The sequence below is a fragment of the Euphorbia lathyris genome, chromosome 6 (genome assembly GCF_963576675.1).
Source record: "Euphorbia lathyris chromosome 6, ddEupLath1.1, whole genome shotgun sequence".
In the NCBI taxonomy this organism is placed as follows: domain Eukaryota; kingdom Viridiplantae; phylum Streptophyta; class Magnoliopsida; order Malpighiales; family Euphorbiaceae; genus Euphorbia; species Euphorbia lathyris.
In genome coordinates, this window is record NC_088915.1 from 8,308,100 (window position 1) to 8,320,076 (window position 11,977).

The 11,977-nt window shown below is 35.9% G+C and overlaps 1 protein-coding gene across 1 annotated transcript; it reads left to right on the top strand.

The window, feature by feature from the left end:
* The first annotated feature begins 237 nt into the window (after positions 1 to 237).
* LOC136232641 (uncharacterized) lies at positions 238 to 11,775 on the top strand. Its single transcript, XM_066021906.1, has 8 exons — positions 238 to 580; positions 1,940 to 2,047; positions 2,137 to 2,793; positions 4,455 to 4,534; positions 8,453 to 8,923; positions 9,668 to 9,754; positions 9,928 to 10,022; positions 11,500 to 11,775. Exons 1-8 carry the CDS (start codon positions 574 to 576, stop codon positions 11,570 to 11,572), a joined length of 1,578 nt encoding a protein of 525 aa, XP_065877978.1. The 5' UTR covers positions 238 to 573; the 3' UTR covers positions 11,573 to 11,775.
* The last annotated feature ends 202 nt before the right edge of the window (positions 11,776 to 11,977 follow it).

The window sequence follows — 11,977 nt, forward strand, 5'->3', positions numbered from 1 at the left end:
ATAGATTGGTTAAAAAATTTATTTCATAAAATAAAATAAGGTAAGAGGTTTATCTTCCGATTAAAAGCCGAACAAAAGTTGAACAAGAACTTAAAGTTTTCTTTAACTTATTAGAAAAGATTTATTGTACACCTAATTAAAGACCCAATTTTATTTTATTTTCTGGGTCTTTCATATATTTAAGCTATTTGATATTTCTGGGTAAATTATAAAGATTTAATGAGAAAATTAAAACAAAATATGAATTTTAATTAAACAAAAACACAAAACCCAACTCTGAAAAAGTTAAATTGAAATCAAGAACCCAGAAACAAGAAAACCCAAAATAAAAAATAAATTAAAAATCCCTTCTTTCCTTGTCCTATGTACACCAAAACCTTCTCCTTCCTCTCTCTATGCGCAGACCTGAGAATTAATTCGATGTGAGAAGATAGTTTCAAGTATACGAAATCCATATTCCCTTCCCTCTGGGTTAATCATTGTGTAATGGGATTCTCTTTTTTGAGTCAATCAAAGGCCGAATTTTGACAGAATCATCAGGAGAGAGAGTCCCACCGGAAAAAAAGTTCAATTATGGAAGGTAATTTTGATGTTTCCTGTTGAATCTCTGGCTTAATTTGAGACTTAGGTATTCCGTTTTTGCAGTTTATGTTTGCGTGTTGATTTGGTGTGTTCATTGTGTGATGGGTCGGCAATTAGAATGTGTAGTTTGTAAAATTGTAAATTGGGGTTTTATAAATTAACCAGATGCGTTATATGGGTTTTGATGAATAGCTGCTAGGTTTTTATGGAATTTGGATGTTTGATAAAGGAACTGGGAGATGTCTGAATTGGGTTTTCAGTTGTTTATGATGCAATTTGATTTGGGGGTTTCAAAAGGTTTTTTTGTTTTCTTTCTGATTGCACATGTTCTGATTAATTTCAAAGGTTCTTCATGCTTGGATGTAATGAATGTAGTAGCTACTTTGTGGGAACTGTTCTTATCTGAAGAAATATACTAAAATTGGATGATGAATGTTAACGTATATTGCACGGAAACTCTTTTCACTAGCTTTTCGTGTCCGTTTCCATTTCCTAGCTAATTTTTTTTAGAAATAATGCTTCCCGGTGTCCGTTTTTGTTTCGGTTTCAGTTTCCATAGATGTTAACTGATTTTTCTTTTAAAGTAGCTATCTGTTTTGAGTAAGTTGTTTTCGATCCTAATCAAACACGGGTGCAACTCCGAAGAGTAAAAAGAAACTACAAAAAGGAGAACCAAATAGACACTTAGTTTTCCCCAATCCTGTTGCTCGGAAACTCTTCTTTAGTAGCATTTCGTGTTTGTTTCTGTTTCTGTTTCAGTTTCTTTTCCGTTTCCTAGCTATATGTTTTAGAAATAACATCTTCCTGTTTCCATTTCCGTGTCCGTGCAACATAGATGGTCATTTTTATATGTACTAGCTATGTTGCACGGAAACTCTTCTTCATTAGCCTTTTGTGTCCGTTTCTGTTTCTTTTTCGTTTCCTAGCTATATGTTTTAGAAATAACTTTCGTGTTTGTTTCCGTTTCCTAGCTATATGTTTTAGAAATAACGTCTTCCTGTTTCCATTTCCGTGTCCGCGCAACATAGATGGTCATTTTTATATGTACTAGCAGCTATTTTGCACAGACACTCTTCTTCATTAGTGTTTCATGTCCGTTTCTGTTTCTTTTCTGTTTCCATTACTGTTTCCTAGCTAATTTTTCTTAGAAATAACATTTCCCGGTATCCGTTTCCGTGCAACATAGACTAGCAGTACTCCCTTTGTTGTATATTTGTATAGCTCATCTTAAATGCATTCTTTTTTATATTTGTAGTCGTGCCTATGCCGGTTAGCAATATATTGTTTTCTGAAAGGTTTGATGTGGTGACTGATATATAGTTATGATTTTCTTCGATCTTGTGGATTAAACCTTTAGATTCAAGCGAAATGCACGATGAGGAGAATAGAGTTTCTTTAGAGAAGAGTACCAAAAGGATACTGAAGACGCCAGCCCAGGTCATGGCGTTGGAGAAATTTTATAGCGGTACTTGTATTTTTAGTGAATTCTTATAGTTTTATTTTACGTTTTTCCACTAAGGTTAGTCATGATGTTCTTGATATTTCTTTTTTTAGAGCACAATTACCCGACCGAGGAAATGAAATCAGAACTTGCCGAAGAGATAGGGTTGACAGAAAAACAAATATCTAGTTGGTTTTGCCACAGACGGTTGAAGGACAAAAAATTGCCGAAGGATGAAACGGGTGCTAATGGGCGACAAGATCGTTCTAGTGGAATTATGCAGGATCGAGGAAGTGTAAGGCAGGATTCTTGTGGCAGCAATAAGCAAAGTGATTATAGGAAAGTTGATCCGAAGGAAGTTGAAAGCCGGAGACTTTATGGTCATAATTCTTCCGGTGCTGACCTCACCTATGATCGAACGAGCCAGTACACAGGGAATGTTAATGGAAGGGACGATACGTCCTCAGAAAGTAGCTCATCTTTACAAGATAAGTTATTTAATCAAAACGAGGATCCATATGATATGAAAGCTTCGGGGCATGTAATGCCGAATGGAGCTGTCAGGCCTTCAATTCCAAAGGGTTCCAGTAAGATGGTGTATAAACCATCGGGATATTTGAAAGTTAAGGGTGAAATTGAAAATGCCGCCATTACTGCTGTCAAAAGGCAATTGGGGAAACACTACAGCGAGGATGGTCCGCCCCTTGGTGTTGAATTCCAGACCCTTCCTCCTGGCGCATTTTCATCCTTAAGTAAAGATCCAGTCAATGGTATGTCATGATTCAGGAGCCACTTTTTATATAATAAATCTTTAGCCCGTTATAGTTGTCCAAAAAAGTCAACTGCCCCCTTTACTTTAAAAAAGTTCTATTTACCCCTTGAAATTGCTTAAAGTGACCAATTGACTCTCTTAAAGGTACCTATTAGCCCCTCAAACTTTCTTAAAGTGCTATATTAGCCCCTAAAGTTGCTTAAAGTGTACGGATTTCAACTTTTCCAAAATTTCTCCTTACTCCGCCATATGGATGGGGTTAACTCTTCACTTTAAACAAGTAGTATAGGGGTCAATAGAACATTTTTAAAGTTCAGGGGTCAGTTGGCGTTTCAGGACAAGTTCAGGGGGCACATGATGTATTAAGCCTTGTTGTTGTTGTTGTTGTTGTTGTTTTCTGAGGAAATCGTTTAACCCTTGTTTGAAACTTCCATTTTGAGGGATTTAGAATGAAGTCGATTCTTTGTCAACAAATTTCTTGATTGGGTTGCAAATGATTTATTCCAAACGGTGCTTTAAAGATATACCAAATTGACTACTGAAAGATAATACTAAATGGGAATGTTTTTGCGGTTACTTTCTGGAAAAAAAGAAATGTCATATTCGTCTCAACTGGAAACTTTTCTAGCATTTTCCAAGCCATGCTTCCAAGTCCAAATATGATAATAAAATTGCTTCATTTTTTTTTCTTTTGGTTTTAAGCTAGGAAGCACCGACACGTGTGTGGCAAACGACATTTTAAAATAAAATATGAGACACGGGTGCAGCGGGGACACGCCATATATATATAGATCATAAATAACCTTTATAAGTCATTTTTTTTTAAAGTTGTGCGCAATGCACTTACATTAGACAAACAAAGGAAAATTACATTAAAGACAAAGGAAAACCCACAACCCACCCTAATATGATTCGAACCCACCTAATATGATTCGAACCCACCTAATATGATTCGAACCCATGACCTCTATAGTCATAGGTAAGCTCTCAACCAACAGGCTAAGAGCTTCACCACTAACCTTTATAAGTCATTATAAACCATAAATAACACCCATAATAAGTCGTTAATTCATCAAAATGAAAAATTTAATACTTCAAACTATTTAAACTACCAAAAAAGGAGCGGCTGCTATATTTTTTCCTTCAGATTTCCATTTTTTTTATTAGGGTTTTATTTTATTTTTTTTATATATCAACCCCTCTTTTTCGTAAAATTATTAAAAAAATCCCTATATTCTACTTAATTAACTCAGAAGCCCTGTCCCCGAAGTGTCCCCATATAAAAAAGGAGGGTACACTTATTTTGAAGTGTCAGGTGCGTGTCCTCGAGTGTCCCCGGAGTGTCGGAGTGTCCGACACTCATATGTTAACCTCCTAGAAGTTTCGGTGCTTTTAGGTCTATATCCATTTGAAGTTATAAATTTTGGTTGTGTTTCTGGACACACTGTGTAGACGGGATAGATAATTATAGAATGGACATTGGCTGCCATGGTTTCAATTGCTTGATTTCCTAATGGTGGAAGCATTTAGCCATTACTTCCAATGAACTTAATTTATGATTTTTTCTAATTGTTGTACGAAGAATGATCGTTAATAGAATTTGAACTTTGTCTTAATCAGTTTTAGTTTTTATGGCTTCCTTTGTTAATCCTTTGCCAGGAGCATTCTATGTGGGGGATCTTGCTAGGATGCATTCTCCTGATGTTTCCGGAGGTCGCAAGCGATCCAGCATTGGCAATGTATGTAAATTTTCTCTTACACTTAATTTTCCAGAAAATAGTGATAACTGAACTGTTAGTGAAAGGGATATGCCACATCAGATGTGGTTAGATTGAGAATGAATGCATAAATGAGGAAGGTATTATCATATAAAGAAAGGTAATTTAGTTGAATAAAAATACGAAGCTGATGTAAGTTTTTGCTAGAAAGCGAATTGAATATAGTTTAATTTAATGATAAGAACTCGTCTTTCTTGGAAATAACTTGTTATCGCATTATGTTGGGTAAATTACATACATATTGTACAACCTTTGTCCTTTTTCACACTTTCGTGTACAACCTTTTGGTGACCACTCACTAAAGTGTACATCTCGGTCAACGTAAAGTTAACGTGCCACATCAGCAATTTGACCTCCATAGAACTCAAAATTGCTGACGTGGCGCGTTGATTGGGCAACTTTTGACTTTTAAGGAGGTCAATGTGCTGATGTGGCGTGTTGACTTTGTTTTGACCGGTAACAATTACCGGCTATACACTTTAGTGGGAGGTCACCAAAAGGTTGTATATTTTGTGCGCAAAATTGAAGATTGTAATGTACACCAAAGTGTGAAATAGGACAAAGATTGTACACCACCTATGTAATTTACCCGCATTATGTTATGCGCATGCGAATAGGATCTTGTCACAGATCTATTCACCGGAAAATCACCTCGATTTCTTTTGTTGCTTCTGATCTTAGATAAACCTATTTTGGGCAACTCCTTGAATTATTAGTTTTTACTGTAAAAGCGTGCCCATTATTATTGAAAATCTTCTCTTTATAAGAGACTAAAAAAGATTACAAAGGAAAAAGTCCAATATCGGAAAGCTACTAAGAGACCTAGTTAAATCTGAAATCGTAAATAAAGAAGGAATAAACCAGCTAAGGGACCCACTCAAAATAAACTACTATAATTAAGTCTTGCTGGAACCGGAAATTAAAACTAATAATGAGGAACATTGGGAAGCTTTAGAATTCTGACTTTTTAGCATTTGTGTCAATGATAGATAGACTGCCTTCCTACGAAGGCATCAGGGACAATTAGTTTAAGCAAAGTGAAGTTTATCACGCTTGGTATCACATTTTGTGAGAATAGGAGGATGATGATAGAGAATGGCGTATCCCATTGGCAGGAATATTCTAGAAGACATGAGCTGTAGGGATTATCAGTTATTACGTGCTGGCAAGGGGTATTTCTGGTGTATAGGGCTGTAGTATTTAGGGGGAGAGAGATCCGTAAAGCAGGGTTAGGAATTGAATTGAAATATGTTCGGCTGCAATAAGCATAAGCTCTATCTTGTAGAAGGGAAGTTCATTTTTCTTGCAGAGCTCGAGCTTAGTCTCAATTCATCGTACCTTTTGTTTTCATTTCCTCTTTCTGTTAGTTACAGTAGTTTCTGTATTGCAAGCTTGTTTCCTTTCCATTTACCATAGAAAATCTATCAACACAACCTCTATTTCTCTATTTTACTGTTTCTGTGTGTTTGGGTCCCTATCATAGTTGTCAAATTGAGATTCGACTCATGAATAGAAATCCTCATTTTGTGAATTGTGACTCGTGAATCGAATCATAAGATTCGGTTTAAATTCATAATATTATAAAAAGATAAGATATTTACCATGTTGAACTCAAAATATCATCAGATATTAGTCTTAGAAATGCAATACTTAAAATTCAAATAAAACTAATTCACAAATTTGACTCTGTTTAAAAACTCAGTGGAGAGTTTGAGTTTCTCACTCTGTTTTTTTGGCTTATTGTCAAGTTGATAATGATGGAGTGGAACGAGTTTGAGTTGATAACTTGATAAATAACAATCGGACTAGAGGAGAGTGAGTTTAGTAGTTAGTGTTGATGAAGTTTTTGATGAACGGTGATGAAGATCAGGCTCGAAATTGAGTTGAACTGAATCGAATCGTATGATTCGAATCGCATTTTGCTATAATTTAGATTCGCCCTATGGACCGGGCTCGAAATAGAGCTGAATCGAATCGTGAAATGTAAGATTCTAATAACAGGGGTCCCTATTATATTATGGAAAGGTATCAATTTCTTAAGGTTCAGCCACTATTGATCGATGATAAAAAAAAGGCAGAATGCTCCTCCAACACTCTTAACTTGTCCAAATTGGTCATTTTACCCCTCCAACTCATCGAATGTCCTATTTACTCCCTTAACTCCATAAAAGTGGTATTTCTCACCCCCTCAACTTGTCCATTTATCCCCCAACTCATAGAATGTCCTATTTACCCCCTTAACTACACAAAAGTGGTATTTCTCACCCATTGCAATCCGTTATCGAGGCTTAAATTGATACCTTTTTTAAACGTTAAACCTATATTGGTGCTATTTTATACGTGGAACCTAAACTGATACTTTCCCAAAAACCATAGGCCTATTTTGGTACCTTATCCTTACCTATAATGTCTTTAACTTGTTTATATTAATGTTATTGTTATTTGTATCTTTTATTCATTCCTTCTTTTTTTCAATTTTTTGGCTAATTAAATTTTGATCATCTAATTATTGCAATACAATATTATTGTAATAAACACACGAAGGATCAATATAATTATCAAATTAAAACAAAATAAAAAAGTTGATATTAAAAAAATATATTTTCAAACCCATTTGAATAAGTCATATTAATTTTGCACTATAAAGGGGTAAGAAATACTACTTTTATGGAGTTAAGGGGTAAATAGGATCATAAGAGGTGAGAAATACCACTTTTATGAAGTTAAGGGGGGTAAATAGGACATTCGATGAGTTGGGGAGGGGTAAAATGACCAATTTGGACAAGTTAAGGGGGCTGGAGGAGCATTAGGCAAAAAAAAAAGCAATTTTATCCTCCATCGAGTTGCTATCACACCTTTCTATTCGTATTGCAATTTTCATAGCTATACTGCTGTGATTCATAATGGCTTCCACATTTTCAGCTCTGCACAACCAGAACTTGTCATTTGCAGCAGCATGACCTCTGCATTTTTCATATCCCTAAGTTGAGAAAAATTCAGAATTAGGGAGTTGGGGTGATCTCTTACAAATCACCAATTGAGCTTCACAGATAGGCGATTCGAAGACCTCTGACGAGATCCTATTCGTGGACCCATAATAATCTCTTTCCAAAGTTTCCATTTATGATGTGTGTTTATATGGGTAATTAGTTTTGTCGATCACTAAAGTTTAAACAATATCCTCAAAATGTCACAAAAGTTCAATTTGTCTCAGTAAAATCACTTAAGTTTGCTTTTGTCCCGATAAAGTCACATTGAACATTTTTCAGTCATCTTTTCACCGAAATTGCTGACATGGTATCTCAACGTCACGTCAGTGCCACCTGGCATATTAAAAAATTGTAACTATACATTTTAATTGACAATCGATGTGCCGCGTGGGTTAATTTTTGGTTAAAATTTTGGCATTGAGACATGTGATCAGATGTCACGTAATCAACTCGGACGGAAAAATGATCGGAAAGCATCAAAAGTGACTCTATTGGGACAAAAACAAACTTTAAATGATTTTATTGAGACAAATTAAACTTTTGTGACCATCGGTGCTAATTACCCGTGTTTATATATATATATATATGTATGGTACTAAACTTTTTTTTGATTTAACACGAATCTTCATTTTCATATCTGAACTTGGGGAATTGTTGATTATCAACGTCTTAGTTTTGATAATGTTTTCCATCCTTTCCTTAAGGTTGTTATTACAGAATGGTTTCGTAATTTTTTTGTAGATTCTGCTTCACGGATCCATATTCATCTCGTTGATGCTTGAATCTCTTTGAAATTGTTTTGGTTAATATTTCAAATTTAATCAGCAAATTACTTAACTAGCATGCACATTTTACATTTTTCATGTATGCTCCGTTTATATCCTTGCAGAGATATGAAGTATACAATTCGAAGATCAGTTCTCAGGACTCGTATATGGACGAAGCAAGCGGTAGCATCAGGAATGCTTCTGAGACTCGTGACAAGAAACCGCACCAGCATTTGAAAAAGAAATCTAGTTACCATAATTCCAATTCGAACCCTGTTGCGAAGTCTTCCATGGATTACTATGACGATCTTGCAGCCGAAACTTCCACTCACAGCAGCAAAAGAAATTATAAGATGAACACTAAGCATGGCATTGAAGGCATAAGACCGGACGCCTCTAACCATCATCTTCCTGATGATGTTAAGATCACTAATGAACAGACAGAACCGTGGTTGCAGGACCACGACAATGGCAGCCGCAGCCCTTTGATTGGCCCCAGAAATGATTATTTGTCTAAGTCATCCAATTTGATCCTTGGGTCTGGTAAATCTCTCGATTTGGAGGCGAGAGTATTATCTTCAAGCTGGGAAGAGGTATATTTTCTTATACTTGATGTCTTTTATTTAAATAAAAAGGGAAATTCCCACTATCGGGTTGCTCCAATCTGACAAAAGAGGCAACTCGTGTTAAAAGAATGGGTCTATGTTGCACTGAAACTGAAATGGAAACGGACACCGGGAAATGTTATTTCTAAAAAATTTATAGCTAGGAAACGGTAATCGAAACGGAAAAGAAACTGAAATGGAAACGGATACGAAACACGGAAATGCTAATGAAGAAGAGTTTCCTTGCAACATAGGAATGAGTTAATATACAAATTTAACCCCCAATGTTTTCTTCTTTTTTTTCATCGTCACCCTCAACGTTTTTGCCCTAGCTCAATTTTACCATTTCTCAAGGAAATCCATTGGAAAATCTGTCGGTAAGCATGGTCTTGTTGGTAATTTTCATTGGTATTTACTTGACAAAATGCAAAATTGAGCTAGAGCGAACTATGAAGGCGAAATTGGAAAAAAAGAAAACTTAAGGGGTTAATCTGATCTTCTTTAAAAAGTCGGAGGTATGTCCGTGTATCTATGTTGCATGGAAACTCTTCCTTCATTAGCATTTCCATGTTTCGTGTCCATTACCATTTCCTAGCTAATTTTTCTTATAAATAACGTTTCCCGGTATCCGTTTCCGTTGCATTTCCCGTTTCCATGCAACATAGGCGTGTGTGTATCTTAACACGTAAAAGGATTGGGCATAATATTAACTTGTGTGTTGGCTACGTGTAGGAGGGAAGGCTTTATGGAGATATCAAGGACATAAAAGGATATCAAGATCCAGTAAGAGTCAGGAAACATCTAAAACACGAAATGAAAGTGAGTTTATGCCGCAGTCAACTTATGCTGATCTGATGTTATTTATACGTATATATTTCACGGTGTATTCTACATGCGCCTTTACACATATAACATGGTCCAAATATATATTATATGCTTATGCAGTTTGATTTTCACACTTCTCCACTTTCTTCGTTAATATTGATTTGAAGGTTCCAAAGAGATTCAAAGATGAGGTCTCTCAGCTGGAATACGTGACAAAAGCACCCGTTCCTAAATGGCATCAAAAGACGAATTTTCATAAAGGGTGGGTACAAATTACCGGGTGATAATATGTTCCTCCTTATCTATGTTTGTCTACATATGGTTTACTTGTATCTCAGATTGACAGTCCTCGACTGTAGACTGTTCGGCCCCTGAACTTTGATTTGGTGAAATTTAGCCCTTGAATTTTGGTTTTCGGTATGATGTACCCTTTTATAGACAAATTTTCATGGTTGAACTCTACATACTGTGAATTCCGCGTTCATAACGATGAAAATTTGAAGTTCCATCCATTTAGTAATGCATTTTCATGAATCCCAAGCATGGCAATTTCGTGCATTAAGGCGTATATTTTTATGAAAAGCAAAGTTCGTGGACTAAATCTCAATGAATCAAAGTTTAGGGGCTAAAAGTCAAAACTTGGTCACTTGGAGAAGCCAAAAATATGGTTTTTCCTGCATGCTAATGATTGTATGCTTTTTGTCGTGACGGCTAGAGTATATAGCAACCATGTAGATTGTGAATTTAGGAAAGGTACTTCATAGTCGAACCAGATATGAACAATTCGTGGAAATTGCAGGAACATAGAAAATTAGGGTAAATTATATACGTAGTGTATAACTTTTGTCATTTTTCACACTTTGGTGTACAAACTTCAATTTTACAGACAATATTGACTTCCTACTAAAATGTACAACTTGTAATTATGGCCGGTCGATGTGAAGTCAATGCGTCACGTCAGCAATTTGACCTCTATAAAAGTCAAAATTGCGGATGTGGCATGTTGACTTTGCGTTGACCGAACTTTTAACTTTTATGGATGTCAAATTGCTGACCTGATGTGTTGACTTTGCGTTGATCGGTCACACTTACCAGCTGTAGCTGCAGTACACTTTACTGAGAAGTTGTACAGTTTTATGTGCAAAATTGAAGATTGTATACCAAATTGAAAAATAGGGCAAAGGTTGTACACCACGTATATAATTTACCCTAGAAAATTATACACCAGGCTCAGTTTTTGCTTGAAACTATAAATCTTAGTGTGCCAAACGGTCAAGAATAAGCTGTTGATATATCTGTGCAATTGAGCTCTACTTAATCAACTTATTTTTGTGCCCGAATCGTATCATTATGCGAGAAGTCTCGGGACAGATCGAATTAGATAGACAAAATTCTCATCAGTAGACTTACTTATATTTATAGTCTGGTTCATGTCATAAGATATGGCTAAGTTTTACGCTGGCCGCCACAAACCTACCGCAACCCTCCTCCTTTTGTCCGGGCTTGGGACCGGCTGTAAAGGCCACCAAGTGACCGGTTGTAGACTTACTTATATTACAACCCTACATACATGAAATGTCAATAACTAGTCTCTGTTTATATGCTTGATACGGGCATTCTTGCCTACTCAGTTTTTATTGTTATCAGCGAACGAATTGTTGTTTCGATGTTTTAGGCGAGTTATATGCAGAAAGTATGTAAATGTGGTGAAATTGATCCTGCTTTTGTGAATGTGATAGATCCGGCATGGAGAGGCCGTCGAGTTTCAGTGAGGACGAAACAGCAGAAACAAGTTCATCATCTATGGAGTGAGAGAAAAGTCGGTATGAAATTGTACAGTAGAAGACGATCGTATGCTAACATGGAATGAATGAATGAATGAACGAACGAATGAAAATACGAAAGACATTTCTTCTTTGTGTTTCTTGTTTATTATGTTTCAAGAACCAAATTGTGCTCTTCTTATTTCTCTTTGTAAATCTTTATTTCTTTAAAGTGGACCTTCTAATTGACAATTATCGGTGTCAAAATAAGTTGCTGTGTCGTGACTCGTGATCGTGTTATGTGATCCGTATGCTCCACATTTATATAAATGCAACAAAAAGTAGTCATGTTAAATGGGTCATGTTGAGCAGTGTCGTGATTCGTGATCGTGTTATGTGATCCGTATATCCACATCACATGATTACATGTTATAAAATGTGATGTGTTATGTGA